The sequence below is a fragment of the Theropithecus gelada genome, chromosome 14 (genome assembly GCF_003255815.1).
Source record: "Theropithecus gelada isolate Dixy chromosome 14, Tgel_1.0, whole genome shotgun sequence".
NCBI lineage: Eukaryota > Metazoa > Chordata > Mammalia > Primates > Cercopithecidae > Theropithecus > Theropithecus gelada.
In genome coordinates this window covers 65,747,322-65,772,571 of record NC_037682.1, presented here as the reverse complement: position 1 = coordinate 65,772,571, position 25,250 = coordinate 65,747,322, and the positions used below count along the sequence as shown (strand labels likewise).

Genomic DNA, 25,250 nt, shown 5'->3' with positions numbered 1-25,250 from the left:
CCCAGCACTTTGGGAGGCCAAGGTCAGTAGATTGCTCGAGCCCAGAAGTTTGAGACAAGCCTGGGCAATATGGCAAGACCCTATCTCCACAAAAAAATTAAAAAATTAGCTCTGTGTGATGGCACGTACCTGTGGTCCGCTACTCAGGAGACTGAGGCTGCAGGATCGCTTAAACTCAAGAGTTTGAGGTTGCAGTGAACCATAATCACACAAATACACTCCAAGCTGGATGACAGAATGAGATCCTGTCTCAGAAAAAAACCAAAACAGGCCAGGCACGATGGCTCACGCCTGTAATCCCAGCACTTTGGGAGGCCGAGGCAGGCAGATGACCTGAGGTCAGGAGATCGAGAGCAACCTGGTCAACACTTTGAAACCCTGTCTCTACCAAAAATACAAAAAATTAGCTGGGCGTGGTGGCAGGCACCTGTAGTCCCAGCTACTCAGGAGGCTGAGGCAGGAGAATCACTTGAATCCGGGAGGCGGAGGTTGCAGTGAGCTGAGATCATGCCACTGCACTCCAGCCTAGGTGACAGAGCAAGACTCTGTCTCAAAAAAACAAAACAAAAAAGAAAAAAACAGCAAAAACAAACAAAATAAAACAAGAAAAACAAAAACAAAAAACAAAGAAAGAAAAGAGACATGATGACCACTGTTTCCCTTTTCCCCTTCCTGCTGCCTGAAATGTGAACATAGTGGCTAAAGAGGGAGCAGCCATCTCACACCATGAGATAGAAGCAATATGATAAGTATGGCAAAACAAAAAGCTGGAGTATCTGCTTATACCTTTATGTGAGAAAAAAAGAAATTTCTATCTTTCTTAAGCCCCTGGTGTTGTAGGTCTCTCTATTATGGTAACTAAACTATTACCACAATTCATGTAGGAAGGTACTATGTCTCATTAATCTTTCTATTCCTAGAGCCCCAAAATATTAAATGTTGAGTTGAACTGAAATGAATTCTAGGCCAGCTGTGGTGACTCACACTTGTAATCCCAACACTTTAGGAGCCCAAGGCAGGCATATTACGCAAGTCCAGGAGTTCGACACCAGCCTGGGCAACATAGTAAAACCCCATCTTTACAGAGTGTGGTGGGGAGCACCTATAATCCCAGTTAATTAGGAGGCTGAGGTGGGAGGATTACCTGAACCAGAGAGGTCAAGGCTGCAGTGAGTCATAATTATGCCACAGCACTCCAGCCTAGATGACAGAGTGAGCCCATCTCAAAAAATTAATTAATCAATTTAAAAAATAAAAATATTAGCAAGATGTAGTGGTACACACCTGTAGTCCCAGCTACTCTGGAGGCTGGGGTGAGATCACTTGAGCCTGAGAGGTTGAGGGTACAGTGTGCTATGACTGCACCACTGCACTCCAACCTGGGCAACAGAGCAAGACCCTGTCTCTGAAAAAAATAATAATTTAAAAAAATAAAAACATAACTGAGTTTCTCTGTTAATATTTATTTTCACCAAGTAAAACTGATAAGAGGAATGTATGAAATTTAGAAAATTCTATCAATTCATTTAATATGTTTCCAAAATGGGAAGGACTATTATTATTCATCTTGAAGAAGGGTTTGGCTCTAGTACTACCAATGTTCCAAGGGAATATGGCTTGCAAGGGTCTGAGATAATGGATGCCAAAGTACTTTCAGAATGGAAAAGGATCATTACTACTACTCATAGCAAACATGAATCCCTCTAAAAATCAGACACCATTGTAATTTGGTAACACAGGGCAAGACTCCAAGCAGGCTGCAGATCAGGAGCTCTAATGGCACAGGCAGAGTCAGGTCTTCACAGGAGTCACTCCCTGTACTTAGAAAAGCCCTGGGGAGCTTTTTAATGTTCTTTACAGCCCTGTGTCAACAGCTACCCCAAGCAACTAGATACTGCCAGAGGAGTGTACAGTTCAGCTTTACCTACCCAGTGCCAAGAATACAGGTGGCATTTAATAAATGTTTGTTGAGCTGAACTCTGTAACACCTTCACTGACCCTTTTGGGGAGAATTGTTTCTTTTTTGTTTTTAAAATTGTATGTATTTACCATGTAAAACATCGTGAAGCGATTGCTTATCTTTGCTCTCTTGATATTTAGTTTATTCCCCTAGTAAAGCACTTGCCACAGGTATTTAGTTACACTTTTGAGCACTAACTTTCCCAGCAGACTTTGCAATTTTTGTAGGACCATGTCCCATTTACCTGAGCATTATGGATACTCAGCACAATGCGTGGCATATAGTAGATTCTCAATTATGGTTTTTCTTTTAATGAGTTACAAGAAATAAACGAGTGAAAACATGGGTGCTAATATAAAGTAACTCTCCCTAAGCCAGTCCTATAATACATGTCTAGCCCTACAGTTTCCAGACCAGCAAAACCAACTGTTTTGTTATCAAGAAGGTAGGACCAGATGTGAGGGCGATCTGGCTGCGACATCTGTCACCCCACTGATTGCCAGGGTTGATTCGGCTGATCTGGCTGGCTAGGCTGGTGTCACCTTCCTCCCTTACCACTCCATGTGCGTCCCTCCTGAAGCTGCAAGTTTGGTTGAAGAGAACAACCATCCCCAATAGAGGAGGACTGGTCCTTAGTCAAGGGTGTATAACTAGCTGCACTCCCCTGCTACAACCTCCAAACAGCTCTCAAGAAGCTAAGACTATAACCATAAAGTGATTCTGACCTGCTGATTTATCTGGGAATGATTCCAGTCTCCTCACAGATTTGTGGCTGTAAGAGCTGATCTATTATGGGTGCCACAACAAAATAAATAGGTGACAGAAATGGCAGACACCTCTTCTCTGTCAACACTAAAAACAGCATGAAGTTTCCAAAAGAAAAGCTATCTTGATTCCTAGGGGCCGTTCTGCAAAGAGGAAGAAAATTGTCTGAGTTAGCAGAAGATATACCTAACTCTCTTGCTCCAAGGCCTGGAAATGAGAGCATATAACAAAGTGACAGAAATTCATGTTGCCTCCATTTCATCCTCCCATATCTTTCTCTTGGCAAATTTCAGATTAAGCTGCCATTACCCCAAGACTGGAGGCTGGATAACAGCTGAGGGCAAGTATGTAAATGGTCTTGGGAAAAATGACCCGGTGCTATACAAATATGAATGACTATTATTGTTTTTACTTTTTTTTGTTTTTGAGACAGAGTTTTGCTCTTGTTGCCCAGGCTGGAGTGCAATGGAATGATCTCGGCTCACTGCAACCTCCACCTCCCTGGCTCAAGTGATTCTCCTGCCTCAGCCTCCCAAGTAGCTGAGATTACAGGCATGCACCACCATGCCTGGCTAATTTTGCATTTTTAGTAGAGACAGAGTTTCACCATGTTGGTCAGGCTGGTCTCAAACTCCTGACCTCAGGTGATCCGCACGCCTTGGCCTCCCAAAGTGCTGGGATTATAGGCATGAGCCACCACGCCTGGCCTTATTTTTACTTCTATCAAATATAAGTCACTCCAAATATCTGAAGCCTTTTAAATTCAACTGAATGATGCAGGGCCTTTAAGGAATAATGAGATCTACACATTGAGACTGGATGCTAGGTGTGGAGATACGCTCTAATACGTGATCATTCACTGCCACAGGTCCAGATGGGTCTTACAGGATGAGCACCATAGAGAAAAAAGGGAGGGTATCATCCCACACAAAGGAAAGAGCATGTGCAGAGGCAGAAAGGCAGGAAAGAGCATGGGTGTATGAGAAAACATGCTTGAAATACAAGGTGCAAAAAGGGAGATCACTGAGAAGGAGGTTAGGTCCATACTGTAAGTGAGCTGAAATACCACATTTATTGTGATCCCCCATGCTGCCACCCAAGAAAAAGCCTCATTTTTATCTCTCATCTACTCCCTCAAAAAAGCATCAAGGACAAGGACGTGGGATGGAAGGATGGGAAGCTACTCAGTGTTATAAACCGGGCCATGTTAAGAAAGAGATAAAAACAGGCTGGGCGTGGTGTCTCATGCCTATAATCCCAGCTCTTAGGGAGGCCAAGGCGGATCACCTGAGGTCAGGAGTTTGAGACCAGCCTGGCCAACATGATGAAACCCCATCTCTACTAAAAATACAAAAATTACCTGGGCATTGTAGCACATGCCTGTAATCCCAGCTACTCAGGAGGCTGAGGCAGGACAATTGCGTGAACCCAGAAGGTGGATGTTGCAGTAAGCCAAGACGGCACCACTGAACTCCAGCCTGGACGACAGAGGGAGACTTCGTCTCAAAAAAAAAAAAAAAAAATGGAAGGAAGGAAGGAAGGGAGGGAGGGAGGGAGGGAGGGTATTAACAAGGAAAGCTGAGATGAAGTAGATACCCCCCTGTCCTTCCCAAGGTGCAGAAGTCATAAAACTGAGTGTGAGACCTTTCGAAGGAGGAATGAAGGAGCAGAAATGGGACATGGGTTCGGTACTTTGTGCATGAGCATGAGAATTTACTCTTGTCTTAGGGATGTTGGGCTCACGAGAGTAGAGGGGCCAGACTTAGTCCCAGAGAGGAAAAAAGGGGAATCTAGCCAACTTATTTTTTTTCTAGGCTTAGGGAGAGAAAGAAAGGAGGTCACAAAAGATTCCATCTAGTTTAACTAGTCCAGTTCCCCAGAGGGATAAGAGAGAGGAACTCAGGACAGAGCCTCTGTAAGGTGGTAGATGAAAGCTTTCACTGTGCTGTCCTGTGCAGGAAGCCAAGAGGCTGGAGCAACTTACTCCAGTAGCCAACACTACTGTACCAGCCACCCTGGGACATGCAATAACATTAGAGAAAAGCCTACAGTCCTAAACAAAGGGAGCATCCAATCCATTCAAACAACCAGGGTCATCTGGAGCCAGGTGTTTGCAGATAGTGGGTTGTATTTGAGAAATCTGATTTATAAAACCACAGGGCAGCTCCAATAACCACATTTCAGTTTAGCTCAATCAATATTTACTGTCCTCTTCTTGATGCCAGGCCCTGTGCTGGACACTGAGGATATAAAGAAAAATGAGACTTCTACCCTTATGGACCTCATAATCTAAAAGGGAACATAGTCATCAAAATAGACGGTTAAGGCCAGGTGCGGTAGCTCACTCCTATAATCCTAGTACTTTGGCAGGCTGAGGCAGGCGGATCACTTAAGTCCTGGAGTTCGAGACCAGCCTGGGCAACATGGTGAGACCACCATCTCTACAAAAATATAATGAGCCGGGTGTAGTGGTATACTCCTGTAGTGCAAGCTACTCAGGAGGCTGAGGAGGGAGAATCATTTGAGCCTGGGAGGCAAAGATTGCAGTGAGCCATTGCACCACTGCATTCCAGCCTGGGTGACAGAGCAAGAACCTGTCTCAAAAAAAAAAAAAAACGAAAACAACAAAAACACCCAGATGATTAAAACATAGAGCAGTTTTCCTGGAACAGAGGAAGCACAAGGAACTCTGGCAGCTCACGGTAAGAAAAGCAACTCAGGGCTGGGCATGGTGGTTTCCACCAGTAATTCCAGCACTTGGGAGGCCAAGGTGGGAGGATCACTTGAGCCCAGGACTAGAAGACTAGCATGGGCACCATAGTGAGACCCCGTCTCTACAAAAATTTCTAAAAATTAGCCAGGTTTGGTGGCATGTGCCACCAAGTAGTCCCAGCTACTGAGAAGCTGAGGCAAAAAGAACGCTTGAACCTAAGAGTTCAAGGGGCAGTGGGCCATGATCACACCACTGCATTCCAGCCTGGGCAGCAGAGTGAGACCATGTCTCAAATTTAAAAGAGAAAAAGAGAGAGAGAGAGAGAGAGAGAGAGAGAGAGAGAGAGAGAGAGAGAGGGAGAGAGAGAGAGAGAGAGAGAGAGAGAAAGAAAGAAAGAAAGAAAGAAAGAAAGAAAGAAAGAAAGAAAGAAGGAAAGAAAGAAAGAAGAAAGAAAGAAAGAAAGAAAGAAAAGTAACTCAGTGCAGGGAATCCAGGAAAGTTTCTTCGAAGGAGAAATTTGTTTGTGTCCCTCCACACCCTGCTTTCTCACTGAGATTTAAAGGTTGAAGAGGAATTAGCCAGGTGAAGAAGGGGAGGTCTTCCAAGTAGACAGAACAGCTTGTGAGCCTTGAAAAAGTATAATGACTTGGAGGAAAAACAAGAGGCCCAATACCATTAAAACATGGTATCCAGGAGAGTAGAGAAGAGGCTGGAGAGGAATGGCGGGACAGATGGCATTAAGCTTCCTTTTATACCACGTTAATGGAGTGGGTCAGAGCATGACATATGCAGAAAATTATCTGAGAGAGAAGGTTCTAAGAAATTTTTTTACAACAGCCAAAAAAGTCCCCCCTCAAACAAAACTAATTTTATTTCCCACTATGTTATGTGGGCTCATTGATGTGTATACTGTTTTACTTAACATTTTGGGAAGTAACTGCCTCTGACTTCAACTCAAGAAAACACTTTTTTGTTGCAAATGTAATCACTTTTTGTAATGGTGCCAGCAAATAAAAGGATGCTTATTATTAAAAAAAAAAAAAAAAAAAAGAAGGGATGTCTCAAAATAAAACAACTTCAGTAATTTACTCTAAGGTGTCACAACTTCAAAAGGGTGCAAATCGTTCCTTCTGAATTTTTATAGCACTTTGTATCTTTCTTTTAGCACTTGTCACTTTCTGCCTGGAAGTACAACGTCTGTGTGTTACCTCTGTTGGTTTACCAGCTCCCTCTGAGAATGAACCACGTCTTGTTCATCTATTTTGTAAAACTATTTTGCCAGGCGTGATGGCTCATGTCTGTAATCCTAGTACTTTGGGAGGCTGACACAGGTGTATCGCTTCAGCTCAGGAGTTCAAGACCAGCCTGGGCAACATGGCAAAATACTGCCTCTACAAAAAAACACAAAACTTAGCTGGGTGTGGTGATGCGTGCCTGTAGTCCCAGCTGCTCAGGGGGCTGAGATGGGAGGATCTCTTGAGTGCAGGAGGCAGAGGTTGTAGTGAGCCGAGATAGCACCACTGCACTCCAGCCTGTACAGCAGATTCTATTTTTAAAAAAATTAAAAAAAAAAAAAAAAAAAGAATTATTTTGCAACTCACTCTTGAATAGGCAAGGCATCAAGAGTTCCTAGCACATAATAGATATTCAATAAATACTGCACAACATCATGAAGTTACATGACATACAAGTTGAAATTCTAGTCTTGGAGATATTCTAATCCAGATTTCTCAACCTTTGTGAAAAGTCTGATAAAATCTATGGACTCTCTTCCCAGAAAAATTCACCTACAGCAAATATTTTACATATAATTTCAGGACCCGCCATGCCTAGACGGGGAAGGCTGACATACCCAAAGTCACAAGGCAGAAAAGTGGCAGAACAAAGCCTAGAACACAACTTTCCTTGTTCCTAATTCAGCAGACTTCCCACTACAAAGGAACAATTTTAGTAGGGCATTTGTTTCCTGTTGGGGAGCCTGCCTAATACAGGTCTGATAGGTAGTAGTGTTCTTCTCCTGAAATTCCTTACTCTAAGGACAAGCTCAGAAGAACATGGCAAGGTTAGTGGCTTCTAAGGCCCAAATACAGTGGAATTGGACCTTGCCAAGAAGAGAGAGGTAAATAGGAAATATGTGTGGTTGCGTGGAAGCATTAAAATCAGCTAAAGAACCAAGAGCTGTTGAAGTCTCCCCAAAATCTCCCCCACTGTACTGTTTGCATGAAGTGACAGGCAGATTGAAAGCCAGATCTTCTACCTTGCATGCTGTTTCCACCCCATAAGAAAATCCTCTGCACACACATAGAAATCTAATTGGAGCCAAAGAAATGGGCTAAATAATTTCATAATGCTTAGAACTAATACCCACTTACCTGTGATAAAGGATTCAAGAAGCACATAATTTATTTATTTATTTATTTTTGAGACAGAGCCTCGCTCTGTTGCCCAGGCTGAAGTACAGTGGTGTGATCTCGGCTCACTGCAATCTCCGCCTCCTGGGATCAAGGGATTCTCGTGCCTCAGCCTTCCGAGTAGTTAGGATTACCAGCACGTGCCACCACGCTCGGCTAATTTTTGTATTTCTAGTAGAGACGGGGTTTCTGCCGTGTTGGTCAGGCTGGTCTTGCAACTCTTGACCTCAAGAGATCTGCCTGCCTCAGCTTCCCAAAGTCCTGGGATTACAGGTGTGAGCCACCACACCCAGCCTATTTTAGATTTGAAAATACAATAAGAATCAGTTATCCCAGCACTTTGGGAGGTCAAGGCAGGGAGATCACTTGAGGTCAGGAGTTCAAGACCTGGCCTGGTCAACAAGGTAAAACCCCACCTCTACTAAAAATACAAAAATTAGCCAGGCGTGGCAGCACACGCCTATAATTCCTGCCACTTGGGAGGCTGAAGCACGAGAATAGCTTGAACCAGGGAGGCAAAGGTTGCAGTGAGCTGAGATCATGCCACTGCACTCCAGCCTGGGCAACAGAGTGAGACTCCATCTCAAAAAAACCTAACAAACAAAAAAGAACCAGTTATTTGGCTGAAAATATCAATCTACCTCTACTTGCCACAACTCATTCACTCAACTAAACTGAATTATCATTTCCATTATGAAGTCCATAATGAACTAAGTACACTACTAGGAAGATTTTTTTAAAGTATTACAAATAATAAAATCAGGCCAGGCACGGTGGCTCATGCCTATAATCCCAATGCTTCCAGAGACTGAAGCAGGAGGATCACTTGAGGCCAGGAGCTTGAGACCAGCCTGGGCAATACAGCAAGACCCTGTCTCTATTAAAAAAATTTTATTAGATGGGCATGGTGGCGAAAGCCTATAGAACCAGCTACTTGGGAGGCTGAGGTGGGAGGATTCCTTGCACCTAGGAGATCAAGACCGCAGTGAGCCGTGATCATGCCACTGCACTCCAGCCTAGGTGACAAAGCAAGACCCTCAAAAAAAAATTTCAAACCATTTGCTTTTTACTATGATAACCTGGCCTAGGGATAAGACTGGAAGTTGGTAGAAATATCTCCAGTCTGGAAATTCCAAACTAATAACTGGCAAGGATTAAGGAGGCAACTCTATCATTTCTAGCTCCAATATTATCCAAACTATACATATCTGATCTTCAGGTTTTTGCAAAAGTTGCACGTTACCCTTTTCCAAAAGACTTCCCCTGCCCCTTACCTCTTCTGCTTTAATTAAGTGCTTGTATTTTCCAATGCCATGGGTGGGCTTTGTCTTGTAGGGCCGACTGGCACTTAGTAGAATTCCACCTAAAAGAGAGAAAATAAGACAAACCTGTTTTTTTGTTGTTGCTATTATTGTTGTTTTTTAAGAGACAGGGTCTTGCTCTGTCACCCAAGCTGGGGTGTAATGCCATCTCATAGCTCATTGCAGCCTCAACCTCCTAAGTACAAGATAGTCTCCTGCCTTGGCCCACCCCCCACCCCCTGACCCCAAGTAGCTGGGACTACAGGCATGTGTTACCATGCCCAGTTAGTATTTTTTATTTTTTGTAGAGCTGGAGTCTTGCTATGTTGCCCAAGCTGGTCTGGAACTCCTTCCACCTCAGCCTCCCGGGGTGCCAGGATTACAGGTGTGAGCTACCACGCCTAGCCTGGACTACAAATTAAAAATATATATATATACACACACACACACACACACATATACATATATATATATATAAAACAAGGTAACTGTAAGGATTTTTAAAAATAATCTCGGAGTAGAAATCTTTCTAAGCATGAAACAAAATCTAGAAATCAAATATTAATAAACTTAGCTATATAAAAAGTTAAAACTTCTGTTCAACAACAACAAAAAAATAAAGTTAAAGAATAGATGACTAGAAAAAGTACAAAGCACATGTAACAGAGAAATGCTAATTTCCTTAACATACAATAACTATATTAAAACCTCTTTCTAAGCTCCTCTAGGGACACACAGATGATTTGAGGAGACAAATTCTCCACTGCAATACTGGGAAGATTTGGTGGTAGCTGACCTCTTGTTGGTTTAAAGGGCCATAGATATTTATTGATCCTGGGCTGATTCTCAGTTTATCCCCTTATTCACTCCTTTTGGCTCCTAGAATATGCCCGATCCCCACTAATCTTTCTTTGAGAAATTCTCTCCTGATAAAGCCACTGGCAGTAAGGAGATAAAATACATTCTCAGAGGGTTCTCATCTCTTCTTGTTCCTCAACAGGCAATAATCCTTTTGAGGTTTTCTTTTTTTCTTTCGGAAAAAAATCCTTTCCCCTGCCCTTTTGAAGTTTTCTAACTGTGACTGTATAGAGAAAGAGACAGGCAGCAAAAATAGCCAACAAAGAGGAAGATCATAGAGCTCCATAAAGTCTTTTTTTTTTCTCGAGCTGGAGTCTCGTTCCGTAACCCAGGCTGGAGTGCAATGGCACGATCTCAGCTCTCTGCAACTTCCGCCTCCCAGGTTCAAGTGATTCTCCTGCCTCAGCCTCCTGAGTAGCTGGGATTACAGGCACGTGCCACCACACCCGGCTAATTTTTCTATTTTCAGTAGAGTCGGGGTTTCACCATGTTGGTCATGCTGGTCTCGAACTGACCTCGTGATCCACCCGCCTCGGCCTCCCAAAGTGCTGGCACTGCAGGCGTGAACCACCGCGCCCGGCCATAAAGTTTTACAAAACATCTAACTTGATTTATTTGTGCTGATCTGAAAACAGCCTCCAACAAATATCGTTAAGTGAACAACAAAAAAAACAAACCGAAAGTGTAGAACAGTATATAGGTATGCTACTAATGGATTAAAAAAATTGGGTCTTGGCCAGGTGCGATGGCTCACGCCTGTAATCCCAGCACTTTGGGAGGCCGAGGCGGGAGGATCACGAAGTCAGGAGTTCACGACCTCACCAACATGGTGAAACCCCATCTCTACTAAAAATATAAAAATTAGTTGGGCATGGTGGCACACAGCTACTCAGGAGGCTGAGGCAGGAGAATTGCTTGAACCCAGGAGGCGGAGGTTGCAGTGAGCTGAGATCACGCCACTGCACTCCAGCCTGGGTGTCAGACCGAGGCTTCATCTCAAAAAAAAAAAAGGGGGGGGGTCTTTACATACACATACATTGTGGTAGACCCAGAGAGGTAGACCCAGATAGCTAGAGTGGTAGCATGTGTCCGTAGTCCCAGCTGTGGGGAAAAGAAAGAGAGATCAGACTGTTACTGTGTCTATATAGAAAGAAGTAGACATAAGAGACTCCATTTTGTTCTGTATTTGAGATGCTATTAATCTGTGACCCTACCCACAACCCTGTCCTTGCAAGAGACATGTGCTGTGGTGACTCAAGGGTTAATGGATTTGGGGCTGTGCAGGACGTGCTTTGTTAAACAAGTGCCTGAAGGCAAGTATGCTTGTGAAAAGTCATCACCATTCTCTTAATCTCAAGTACCCAGGGACACATACACTGCTGAAGGGAAGGTTGCAGGGACCTCTGCCTAGGAAAGCTAGGTATTGTCCAAGGTTTCTCCCCATGTGATAGTCTGAAATATGGCCTCGTGGGAGGGGAAAGACCTGATTGTCCCCCAGCCAGATACCGGTGAAGGGTCTGTGCTGAGGAGGATTAGTATAAGAGGAAAGAAGGCCTCTTGACAGTTGAGATACAGAAAGGCATCTGTCTCCTGCTCATCCCTGGGCAATGGAACTGGAACGTCTGGGTGTAAAACCCGATTGTATGTTCTATTTACTGAGATAGGAGAAAACCGCCTTAGGTCTGGAGGTGGGACATGCTAGTGGCAATGCTGCTCTTTATGAACTGAAAATGTTTATGGAGATGTTTGCGTATGCACATCAAGGCACAGCACTTTTCCTTAAACTTATTCATGTCACAGAGATCTTTATTCATATATCTTTCTGCTGACCTTCTCCCTACTATGACCCTATTGTCCCGCCACTTCCTCTTTTTCAAGATGGTAAAGATAATGATCAATAAATACTGAGGGAACTCAGAGACCGGTGCCTTGCCTCCCCTGGGCCCACTTTCCTTTCTCTATACTTTGTCTCTGTGTCTCTTTCTTTTCTCAGGTCTCAGAAACGCCTACAGATGTGGAGGGGCAGGCCAGCCCTTCACCAGCTACTCAGGAGGCTGAGGCAGGAGGATTGCTTGAGATCAGGAGTTTGACGCTGCAGTGCAAATAGCTGCTGCACTTCAGCCTAGGCAACATAAGGAGATCCTGTCTCTAAATTAAAAAAAAAAAAAAAAAAAGGAAAAGAAAAGATGGGTAGAGATAAGAAACTGAAATCAGATCACGTCTCGCTATATTTTTGTATTCTAGAAGTTCAAGTGTTATAACCTAGTGGTTATGGACACAGGCTGTTCAGTCAGATAGACTTGAGTTTAAATAGACTCCCCACCTGTTACTTTCTGGTTACTTTCAGCAAAGTTTTTTGAGCTATTATTTCTTCTTTATTTATAAATGAGGATAACAAAGAGGTTAAAGGATAACATGTGTATGTGTGTCTATCTATATGTATGTGTATGTGGCATCAAGATATGGGCAGCAAGTCCTTCCTTGAAGAGGGATCTTCAAGCTGCTGTGGTCCTGCCCTTATTTCTTCAGGGTCACCACTCTGTGGAGGACTAAACACAAGATGGTGTGAAGAAGTCTAAGTCAGTGGTCCCCAACCTTTTTGGCACTAGGGACCAATTTCATGGAAGACAATTTTTCCACAGATGTGAGGAGTGGGGAAATGGTTTTGGGATGATTCAAGTGTGTTACATTTATTGTGTACGTTATTTATATTATTACATTGTAATATATAATGAAATAATTATACAACTCACCATAATGTAGAAATCAGTGAGAGCCCTGAGCTTGTTTTCCTGCAACTAGACGGTCCCATATGGGGATGATGGGAGACAGTGATAGAACATCAGGCATTAGATTCTCATAAGGAGTAGTGCTCAACCTGGATCCCTCATATGTGCAGTTCACAATAGAGTTCATGCTCCTATGAGAACCTAATGCCACAGCTGATCTGAGATGAGACAGAGCTCAGGTGATAATCTGAGTGATGGGGAGAGGCTGGGAGTGGCTGTAAATACAGATGAAGCTTCCCTGGCTCACCTGCCCCTCATTTCCTGCTGTGTGGCCTGGTTCCTAACAGGTCACAGACCACTTACTGGTCCACGGCCTGGGGTTTGGGGATTCCTGATCTAAGTGACATCAAGTAAAAGTTTTCTTAGGCCTCTCTTTTCAGAAATGGGCTTCCAAGCAGGTTTGCTCTGTGTGAGGCCTATCAGAGACAGTCCTGGCTTCAGAGAACTTCCCTACATTTACAATCCACACTATTTCATCAAGACAACCCAGAAATATCATGGATCCCTTCCACAATATGTATTAGTGCACATTTACAATTTCATGCCAATAACTGTATAGACACTGAGACAGTTACAAATAAAATATGCTACTTTTCCCTTGAGATACTCGAGGCATACTATGAAAGGAAGATGGGAAAGCAGATAATCACCTTACGGTGTACTAAGTACTTTAATGGACATGTGAGCAATGTCATAGGTGCTCAGAGGAAGAAAAAAGTAACTCTGCCTTTGGGGTGGGGCTGCAGGGTGCAGGGAAATAGGTTCAGAAGAGGCAATAGCTGCATTCTTGAAAGCAGAGTAAGAGTTTACCATGTTAAGGAATAGGGTGGTATTTTTGGCTAGAGGTTCCCAAAGAGCACAGAATATAACCAAGGTATCTTCCTGACTGCTGCCCCAGTTTCATCTCTCTGAATCTGACCTTTTGCAACTTTGGGCTCTAGACTCTCCAACCTGAGGACCCACCCATGGAGCTGATATCCAAATCTCTTTGATGGGTATACAGTGATCCTCAGGTCAGGGCCTTGCAAATGAATCTCATTGAAGAAGATTTTATTACGACTCAAAATAAGAGCTCCTAAAAAGCACTGAACTCTCCAAAGTATAATCATCCATTCAACAAATATTTATTATTACCTATCAGGGTAGGCAGCAACAATTATACTGCACAACCATATGAATGGCACACACTAGAGTTGTGCAGTGTACAACCAACCTAATATCCATGGCAGGCTCGACAGGTACCATGCATTGCCCTAGAAGCTGGGGCTATAACAATGAACAAAGGCTAAGTCCCTGCAATACAGAACCTGCCACCTGCCGGGTGCGGTGGCTCAAGCCTGTAATCCCAGCACTTTGGGAGGCCGAGACGGGCGAATCACGAGGTCAGGAGATCGAGACCATCCTGGCTAACACGGTGAAACCCCGTCTCTACTAAAAAAAAATACAAAAAACTAGCCGGGCGTGGTGGCAGGCGCCTCTAGTCCCAGCTACTCGGGAGGCTGAGGCAGGAGAATGGCGTAAACCTGGGAGGCGGAGCTTGCAGTGAGCTGAACTGCACTCCAGCCTGGGCAACAGAGCAAGACTCCGTCTCAAAAAAAAAAAACAAAAAACAAAAAACAAAGAACCTGCCACCTAGGGAGACAGACAATAATATCAATGCAAGGTGATAAGGGCTGTCTATAAGCACTGTTCCGGGGAGGGGCACACGAAGAACTTGAGTGTCAGGAAAGGATTCTTAGAGTGGGTGGCTTTTAAGTAAAACTTCAAGGATAAGTAGAAGTTAGGAGAAAACATGGTATAGGCAGAGAAAGAGCCAGAGAGAATTTTAAAGTAGAGCATGAGGATCAGGGTGGCAAGAGATGAACTTAGAGAAGGCAAAGCTTAGGAAGGGCTTAATTATTGAGTACTAATGATATCCCAGGCACTGTGCAAAGGGTTGGGGACAAGGCCAATAAAACTCTGCTTATGGACATTATAGTCTAGTGGGAGGAGAGAATCATTAGACTTATAGTCACAAAGTAAATATAAGATTACAAATTGTGGCCAGGTGTGGTAGCTCATGCCTGTAATCTCAACACTTTGGGAGGCTGAGGCAGGAGGATCGCTTGAGGCCAGGAGTTTAAGACCAGCTGGTCAATATAGAAGAGACCCTGTCTCTACAAAAAGGAAAAAAAAAAAATTAGCTGCACATGGTGGCATGTGCCTATAGCCCTAGCTACTCAGGAGGCTGTGATGGGAGGATTGCTTGAGCCCAGTTCAAGGCTGCAGTGAACTATTATCATGCTGCTACACTCCAGTGTGGGCAACAGAGCAAGACCCTCTCTCCTATAAAAAGTAATTACAAATTCTGATAAGTGATAAAAACAAAAAGCACAGGGATGGCTATGGTGATACAACAGGTAGACCTATTTTTAGAACAGAATATCAAGGAAGGCCTCTGTGAAAAAATGAGATTTTAACTGAAACCAGAATTCAGAAGAAAATTATAATAGTGGTTATCCCCAGGGGGGATAGTGGGGCGGGGGAAGTGGCTAGAAAGGCAAGAGAGTTACTTATATTCCTTTGCACCTTTTAAAATCTGTTCCTTGTATACATGTATTATCCACTCAAAAATAAATAAATAAAATAAGATATTGGAAATAGAAGTGTACTGGATGAAAAAAATGGAGGATGGGGTGTTCCAGGTAGAGGAAACAGCATGTGTAAAGGCCCTAATGTAACACACAGCTTGGGACGTTCAAGGAACAGAAAAGCTGTCAGTGTGACTGAAGCAAAGTGAGAGGGACAGAATGCACATAAGATATGAGAGTGGGCTGGGCAAAGTGGCTGACACCTGTAATCGCAGCATTTTGGGAGGCTGGGGCGGGTGATCACTTGAGATCATGAGTTTGAGACCAGCCTAGCCAACATGGTGAATCCCTGTCTCTACTAAAAACACAAAAGTTAGCCAGGTGTGATGGTATATGCCTGTAGCCCCTACTACTCAGGAAGCTGAGGCAGGAGAATCACTTGAACCTGAGAGGTGGAGTTTGCAGTGAGCAGAGACTGAGCCACTGTACTCCAGCCTGGGTGACAGAGTAAAACACTGTCTCAAAAAAGAAAGAACCAGAGTGAGTAGTGGTAGGAATCAACCATGCTGGGCCTTGTTAAAGGTGTGGATTTCATCCCCAACAGTCATAAGCAGGGAAGCACGTCTGATATATGTTTTTAAAAGATCATTTTGGTTGTCATGTGAAGTGAGTGGGGAGATTAGATTGGTAGCCCCTGCTAAGTTGTTGATCTGCACCTACACCCTCCAACATCCCTCTCTTCTATTCCTCCCTTGAGAACTGACAGATTAATCCTTTTAAAATAAAAATCTAATCATGTGGCCGGGCGCGGTGGCTCAAGCCTGTAATCCCAGCACTTTGGGAGGCCGAGACGGGCGGATCACGAGGTCAGGAGATCGAGACCATCCTGGCTAACACGGTGAAACCCCGTCTCTACTAAAAAATACAAAAAATTAGCCGGGCGAGGTGGCGGGCACCTGTAGTCCCAGCTACTCCGGAGGCTGAGGCAGGAGAATAGCGTAAACCCGGGAGGCGGAGCTTGCAGTGAGCCAAGATCCGGCCACTGCACTCCAGCCTGGGCGACAGAACGAGACTCCGTCTCAAAAAAAAAAAATCTAATCATGTTACTCTCATTAATTAACCCTTTATTTATTACACACACACAATTGTTTGTTTGCTTGTTTTGAGACAGGATCTTGCTCTGTTGCCCAGGCTGGGAGGCAATGGCACGATCTCGGTCACTGCAACCTTGACCTCCCTGGGCTCAGGTGATCCTCCCATCTCAACCTCCTGAGTAGCTGGTACTACAGGTGCGTGCCACCACACCAGGTTAATTTTTGGATTTCTTGTAGATACGCGGTTTTGCCATGTTGCCCAGGCTGGACAACTGTTTTAAAATATAGGTATTTAATATTTGTCAGGCACTATGCCAGGCACTCTAAAGACAACAATGAACGAGACAGAAGGTAAAATTTTGATGGTTTTCTGCTGCCCAAAGTTTGAAATTCTTAGGTAAGCACTTAAGGATCTTGATTTTATAATCTAGATCTAACTATTTCATCTCATTCTCCCACTCCTCTAGATTTTTTAAACCCTGCTCCCCAGCCACAGAGCTACACTTGCCATTCTTGCCACAGTTCTCACGCCTCTGTGCCTTCCTCGGGTGTTTACCCTGCTGGGACTACACCTCTTGGACAGTGAAATTCTACACAGCCTCCAGAGCCAGCTCAAATGTTACCATCTCTGTGAAACTCTTCTGCTGCCCTAAATATACAAAGATCAAGAGTTTAATTCATAGTAATAGCTCTACCATGCCTCCATTATATAATAAAACATTTTGTGTAAATAAAAAAGAAAACTTATATGTCAATCACTATCTTTAAGTATTACATAGAAACTCAATCATCTATCTGTAATTTCAAAAAGCAGAACCAAAAAGGATATTTGAGATAATGACACATCATAGGTGAAAGTACTGCAAATGTTTGCCTCAGCCTCTTATCTACTGGAATTCCTTGGCAAGGAGGCATTTTAAAATTCGGTTTGGAGCAATTCCTATAATTAGAGCAGCTGCTTAATTAAGAAGCTGGTTCAAACCACTGTTAAATGAACCATTCTCCCCTTAAATGAAAGGTTTTGGTCAAACTACCAGTGGTTAAACTGCTTAATTAGCCAGTTGTTTTAATTATAAAATTTACAAGTTTGAAAGCCTCTGATTTCCAGTAAGTTCAACTGAATTCTTTTCCCCTGTGTCATGTCAATAAGTAGGTTTCCTGCTATCACATTAACATTGCAGCCTCCTGAGAGAAAACGCAACTCTTCACTAACGAAAGACACAAAACTCCAGGGTTTCAAATGGAGGCTTTGAAAATCTTTCAGTTACCACAATTATAAGACATAATCACGCACTGACGTTTCGCACAGCATTCCCCTTTCCTTTACATATGCCAGAGACAACTGTCCTTCAATGTTCTTGTTTATTAAACTGAGAACTAAACCCATCAATCCAGGATGGGGATAAACAACTTTGTTTTAATTATTTCTCATTCGGAATTGGGATAAGCATTTTTAGCAGGACTATGCAGGTAGGGAAAGAAAAAAATTGGGGTAGCCCCAGCCAAGAAGCTAATTACAGGTTATTCTCTCCACTCAACAGACTGTAAGGCCCTCCAGGGCAGAAAAAATGCCATCACCTGGCAAACAGTATGTGCTCGGTAAGTGTATATTTATAAACAAAACAAAACAAAGCAAAAATGGTTAAGATATTTTACCAAAACAATCTGCAATGATTTGTCCCTGGCAGTTGCCCACATTTTTCAAAATTTCTTTTCAAATTTCTTTCAGCTGTTCTAATTATACTGAACTACTTGGATCTGAATATACCATGCTTCTCTGCTTCTACCTTTTTATTCATGCTGTAATGAGAGCACTCTAAGTTCCCTTCATCTAGTCTCTTTAGATCTAGTTTTATATATTTACTTCTGTCTATTTATATTTAAATCAATAAGAAAAAGGTGGTCACCACAATTAAGCCCCTCCTTGGATAGAGCAGCTGGAATGGTCCCCAGAGCCCACACACGGAGTGGATGGGTGAAGGCAGGAATGGGGCACTTTCCCTACTCTTGCTTTCTGAGTATCATTGTAATTCCATTTTGAAATTTCTGACTTTAAAGTTATCTCGGCCGGGCGCGGTGGCTCAAGCCTGTAATCCCAGCACTTCGGGAGGCCGAGGCGGGCGGATCACGAGGTCAGGATATCGAGACCATCCTGGCTAACACGGTGAAACCCCGTCTCTACTAAAAATACAAAAAATTAGCCGGGCGAGGTGGCGGGCGCCTGTAGTCCCAGCTACTCCGGAGGCTGAGGCAGGAGAATGGTGTGAACCCGGGAGGCGGAGCTTGCAGTGAGCCGAGATCGCGCCACTGCACTCCAGCCTGGGTGACAGAGCAACACTCAGTCTCAAAAAAAAAAAAAAAAAAAAGTTATCTCAGGCTGGGTGCGGTGGCTGACACCTGTAATCCCAACACTTTGGATGGCTGAGATGGGAGGATTACTTGAGGCCAGGAAATCAAGACCAGCCTAGGCAACACAGCAAGACCCTGTCTCCACAAAAAATTGAAAAAATAAAAAATTAGCTGGGCATGGTAGCGCATACCTGTAATCCCAGCTACTCAAGAGGCTGAGGCAGGAGGACTGCTTGAACCCAGGAGTTCGAGGCTGCAGGTAGCTATGATCATGCCACTGTACTCAAGCCTGGACCACAAGCAAGACCCTCTCTCTCACAAAAACAAAAACAACAAAAATATATATCTGAAAGAACCTATAAAAAATGCCAACAAAGCTGTGTGCTTTCAAGTGGAAATTATCTTTCTGAGCCAACATTAGTGAGTTATTCTGGGCCCTGGAACCTTCTACGGACTAGTATTCTCCAACCACAGTTGAAACATGGGCAAAGGAAAGAATAAATAAATAGCAAGCAAATGTACAAAAATATGTTCAACCAACTAGTAATCAAAGACATGAAAATTCCAAACACAAGGGAAAGTATATTTTAACCTACAATATTAGCAAATATTAAAAATAATACTCGATGTTGATGAGTATATAAAAAAGGATTCTCAAATAGAGAAGTAAAAAATGGTGCCATCTTTCTGGAGAGCAATTTAGTAACACACATCAATCAATAGCTTTAAAAGTGTGTGTTTCCTTTGACCCAACAGTTCTACTTTCAGAAATGTACCCTAAGTAATCAGACAATGGCACAAACATTATTGCACAAGAATGTTCATCACAGTGTTGTTTCCATTGCAAAATCTTGGTAACAACTTAAATTTCTCCAAATAGAAAAATGTTGAACAAATTATGCTCCTGTCCCCACATATCTTTTCAAAAAAGGATTCCTATTGCATCTTTTACAATAGCAATTTAACATGCCCTATTTGATGCCAACTTCAAAAACAAAATAAACAGGCTGGGCCTGGTGGCTCACGCCTATAATCCCAGCACTTTGGGAGGCCCAAGCAGGTGGATCACCTGAGGTCAGGAGTTACAGACCTGCCTAGCCAACATGGTGAAACCCCGTCTCTATTAAAAAAAAAAATGCAAAAACAATTAGCCAGGCATGGTAGCACACACCTGTAATCCCGGCTGCTCAGGAGGCTGAGGCAGGAGAATCACTTGAACCTGGGAGCTGGAGGTTGCAGTGAGCCAAGATGGCACCAGTGCACTCCAGCATGGGTGACAGAGTGAGACTCCATCTAAAAATAATAATAAATAAAATAAATAAAAAATGACCTCCGAATTAGGTAGCTACCAGATATTAAAATATACTACAGGTTGGGTGAGGTGGCTCACGCCTGTAATCCCAGCAATCTGGGAGGCAAGGCGGGCGGATCACCTAAGGTGGGGAGTTTGAGACTAGCCTGGCCAACATGGAGAAACCCTTTACTAAAAATACAAAATTATCCAGGCATAGTGGCGCATGCCTGTAATCCTAGCTACTCAAGAGGCTGAGGCAGGAGAACCGCTTGAACCGGGAGGCAGAGGTTGAGGCTGGTCAAGATCATGCCATTGCACTCTAGCCTGGGCAACAAGAGCAAAACTCCATCTCAAAAATAAAAAACTAAAATATACTATAAAACTATAGTAACCAAAAAGCTTTAAAACAATTTCATACTGGCATCAAATATATATACAGATCAATAAAACAAAATGAAGTTTAAAAAGTAGTTCCGAGCCAGGCCCAGTGGCTCTTGCCTGTGAACCTAGAGGTATGAGAAGCAAAGGCAGGAGGACCGTTTAAGCTCAGGACCTCAAGACCAGCCTGGGCAACATAGGGAGACCCTGTCTTTATAAAAACAATAAAAACTAAAAGTCAGGCATGGTAGCACAGGCCTGTAGTCCCAGCTACTGAGGAGGCATGTGGGAGGATGGCTCAAGCATGGGAGGTTGAAGCTGCAGTAAGCTGTGATGCTGCCACTACACTCCAGCCCGGGTGACAGACTGAGCAGTCCCAGCACTTTGGGAGGCCGAGGCAGGAGGATTACATAGTGAGACCTAGTCTCTATGTTTAAAAATTTTTAAGTAAAAACAAACAAACAAAAAAATATCCCTAGACTTAGGCTGGGTGTTGTGGCTCACACATGTAATCTCAGCACTTTGGGAGGCCAAGGTGGAAGGATCCCTAGAACCTAGGAACTCAAGACTGTGGTGAACTGTGATGGCATCAAAGTCTGGACAGCAAAGAGAGATCCTGACTCTAAATAAAAAATTTTAAAATCCCAGATCTATACAGGAACTTAGAATATGATAAAGGTTACATTCTCAAACCTCCTGGAAAAACATGGATTTTTTTTTTTTTTTTTTTTTTTTGAGATGGAGTTTCGCTCTTGTTGCCCAGGTTGGAGTACAATGGCGCAGTCTCGGCTCACTGCAACCTCTGCCTCTCAGGTTCAAGCGATTCTCCTGCCTCAGCCTCCTGAGTAGCTGAGATTACAGGAGCGCCACCACGCCCGGCTAATTTTTCTATTTTTAGTAGAGATAGGGTTTCACCATGTTGGTCAGGCTGGTTGTAAACTCCTGACCTCAGGTGATCCACCCACCTCGAACTCCCAAAGTGCTGGGATTACAAGCATGAGCCACAGTGCCCAGACAAAAACATGGATATTTTAATAAATGTTGAAACAACTGACTTCATTCATTCATTAAGGGGGAGAAACTGCATCCATGCCCCACTTAAAATTTCAGATGAAACACTTATTTATTTCTTTCTTTCTTTATTAGACCAAGTCTTGCTCTGTCATCCAGGCTGACGTGCAGTGGCAAGACATCTCGACTCACTGCAACCTCCACCTCCCAGGTTCAAGGGATTCTCCTTCAGCTGCCTGAGTAGCTGGGATTACAGGCGTGTGGCAACCACACCTGGCTAATTTTTGTATTTTTAGTAGAGACAGAGTTTCGCCATGTTGACCAGGCTGGTCTGGAACTCCTGACCTCAAGTGATCCATCCGTCTCAGCCTCCCAAAGTGCCAGGATTACAGGCATGAGCCACCACGCCCAGGCTCACTTTTTTTTTTTACTTGAGACAGAGACTCGCTCCTGTCACCTAGGCTTGAGTGCAATGGCGCCATCTTGTCTCACTGCAACCTCCGCCTCCCGGGTTCAAGCAATTCTCCTGCCTCAGCCTCCCAAGTAGTTGGGATTACAGGCATGCATCACCACGCCTGGCTGATTTTTGTATTTTTAGTAGAGATGGGGTTTCACCGTATTGGCCAGGCTGGTCTCGAACTCCTGACCTCAGGTGATCCACCGGCCTCAGCCTCCCAAAGTGCTGGGATTACAGGCGTGAGCCACCGCGCCTAGCCTCACTCTTTTTTTTCTTTTTGAGACATGATCTTGTGCTGTCACCCAGGCTAGAGTACAGTGGCACAATCATAGCTCACTGCAACTTCAATCTGACTCATGCAATCCTCCTACCTCAGTCTTCGTCTTCTGAGCAGCTGGGACCACAGGCACTGGTTATCCCACCAGGCTAATTATTTTATTTTTTGTAGAGATGGGGTCTCCCTATTTTGTCCAGGCTGGCCTTGAACTCCTGGGTTCAAGTGATCTTCCCTTCAACCTCCCAAAGTGCTGAGGTTATAGGCATAAGCCACTACACCTGGTCTGGACCACATATTTAAAAGAAAAAATATACATCAGAAGGTAACATGAAGGACTTTTCAAAATAATCTTAGAGTAGAAAATATCTTTTTAAGCATGAAACAAAATCTAGAAATCAAAGATTAATAAATATAACTATATAAAAATCTAAAGCTTCTGTTTAATGAAAAAAACACAAACATAAAGTCAAGGGATAAATGACTAGAAAAAGTACAAGCATATGTAACAGAGAAATGCTAATTTCCTTAACATATAAGAACTATATTGGCCGGGCGCGGTGACTCAAGCCTGTAATCCCAACACTTTGGGAGGCCGAGACGGGCGGATCATGAGGTCAGGAGATCGAGACCATCCTGGCTAACACGGTGAAACCCCGTCTCTACTAAAAAATACAAAACATTAGCCGGGCGAGGTGGCGGGTGCCTGTAGTCCCAGCTACTCGGGAGGCTGAGGCAGGAGAATGGTGTAAACCTGGGAGGCGGAGCTTGCAGTGAGCTGAGATCCGGCCACTGCACTCCAGCCTGGGCGACAGAGCAAGACTCCGTCTCAAAAAAAAAAAAAAAAAAAGAAAGAACTATATTAAAAGTTCTTACAAATCAAAAATGGAAAAGTAAACAATCCAATAGAAAAACTGACAAAAAACATAAATGGGCCAAGCATGGTGGCTCACGCCTGTAATCCCAGCACTTTGGGAGGCCAAAGTGGGTGAATCATCTGAGGTCAGGAGTTAGAGACCAAACCTGGCCAACATGGCGAAACCCTGTCTCTACTAAAAATACAAAAAAAATTAGCCAGGCATGGTGGCACATTCCTGTAGTCCCAACTACTCAGGAGGCTGAGGCAGGAGAACCACTTGAACCCAAGAGGCAGAGGTTGCAGTGAGCCGAGATCATGCCACTGCACTCTAGCCTGGTTGACAGAGTGAGACTCTCAAAAATAAATAAATCAATAAATCAATAAATAGGCAATTCATTAGGAAAGAAATACAAATGGCAAATAACCATATGAAAAGATGACAAACTCAAGACACGCAAATTAAAATGAGACATAATTTTCACTAACGAAAAAAATTTTTTTTTTTAGGCCAGGTGCAATGGCTCACACCTGTAATCTTAGCACAATGGGAGGCCGAGGTGGGTGAATCATCTGAGGTCAGGAGTTAGAGACCAGCCTGGCCAACATGGTGAAACTCTTGTCTCTACTAATAAATACAAAAAGGCACGCATGGTGGCGCATGCCTGTAGTCCCATCTACTTGGGAGGCTGAGGCAGGGGAATCTCTTGAACCCAGGAGGTAGAAGTTGCAGTGAGCCAAGATCGTGCCACTGTAGTCCAGTCTGGGTGACAGAACGTGTCTCAGTCTCAGAAAAAAAAAAGGCCGGGCGCAGTGGCTCACGCCTGTAACCCCAGCACTTTGGGAGGCCGAGGCAGGCGGATCACAAGGTCAGGAGATCGAGACCATCCTGGCTAACATGGTGAAACTCCATCTCTACTAAAAATACAAAAACTTAGCTGGGCATGGTGGTGGGCACATGTAGTCCCAGCTACTCGGGAGGCTGAGGCAGGAGAATGGCATGAACCCAGGAGGCGGAGCTTGCAGTGAGCCGAGATCGCCCCACTGCACACTAGCCTGGGCAACAGAGCCAGATTCCATCTAAAAAATATATATATTTATTTATTTATTTATTTATTTATTTATTTATTTATTTAGACATGGGATCCTGCTGTATCGCCCAGGCTAGAGTGTGGCATCTATTCACAGACAAAATGAAAGTGCAGTACAGTCTTAAACTCCTGGGCTCAAAGGACCGTTCTGGGACTTCAGCTTTCCGTGTAGCTGGAACTACAAGTCCATGCCAGTGCTTCCAGCTAACAATAAATGTTTTATAAAACTCAGTTTGGGCTGGAAAATAGAAATGTAAATTAATACAACTTCTCTGGTGGATAGTCTGGCAATACTTATCAAAATCTCCAATTCATAATGCATTGACTCAGCAATTTCAATTCCAGGAATTTATCTTACAAATGTACAGGAACAAGTTTACAAAGACATATGAAAATGGCTGGTGTACCATTTTTTGAAACAGCAAAAAACTAAAACAACTTAAATGTCCAGCATTAAGATATAGTCATACACACACGTAATATAAATCTTCATATATATATAAAATCTTCCTGAAAGATACACAAGAAATTGCTATCAGTGGATATCATGAGGGAGTTAAGATTGGGAAAGAGGGCGGGGAGAGGTGGCTCACGCCTGTAATCCCAGCACTTTGAGAGGCCGAGGAGGGTGGATCATGAGGTCAGGAGATCGAGACCATTCTGGCTAACACAGTGAAACTCCGTCTCTACTAAAAAATATAAAAAATTAGCGGGCCGTGGTGGTAGGCACCTGTAGTCCCAGCTACTTAGGAGGCTGAGGCAGGAGAACGGCATCAACCCAGGAGGCGGACCTTGCAGTGAGCCGAGATCAGGCCACCGCACTCCAGTCTGGGCAACAGAGCGAGACTCCGTCTCAAAAAAAAAAAAAAAGACTGAGAAAGGGGAATAAAATTTAACTTTTCGTCATATACCCTTCTGTACAGTTTAAGTTTATTCTTACCATATGCATCCATTTCAAATTTTTAACAGTTGATTATTTTAATGGTATTAGGTTGCTGCAAAAGTGCAGTTTTTGCCATTATTTTTACTTTTGCATCAACCTAATAATTTTTTTTTTTTTTTTTTTTTTTTTTTTTTTT

At 43.5% G+C, this 25,250-nt stretch overlaps 1 protein-coding gene across 2 annotated transcripts in view; it reads right to left on the bottom strand.

Annotated features, from left to right (window-relative positions):
• MRPL48 (mitochondrial ribosomal protein L48) overlaps positions 1 to 25,250 on the bottom strand; it is an 83,443-nt gene that overhangs the window by 31,597 nt on the left and 26,596 nt on the right. For both annotated transcript variants that reach the window (XM_025357841.1, XM_025357843.1), the window contains exon 4: positions 9,124 to 9,212. In XM_025357841.1, the coding sequence (XP_025213626.1) occupies positions 9,124 to 9,212 (89 nt within the window). The remainder of the gene's footprint in view (positions 1 to 9,123; positions 9,213 to 25,250) is intronic.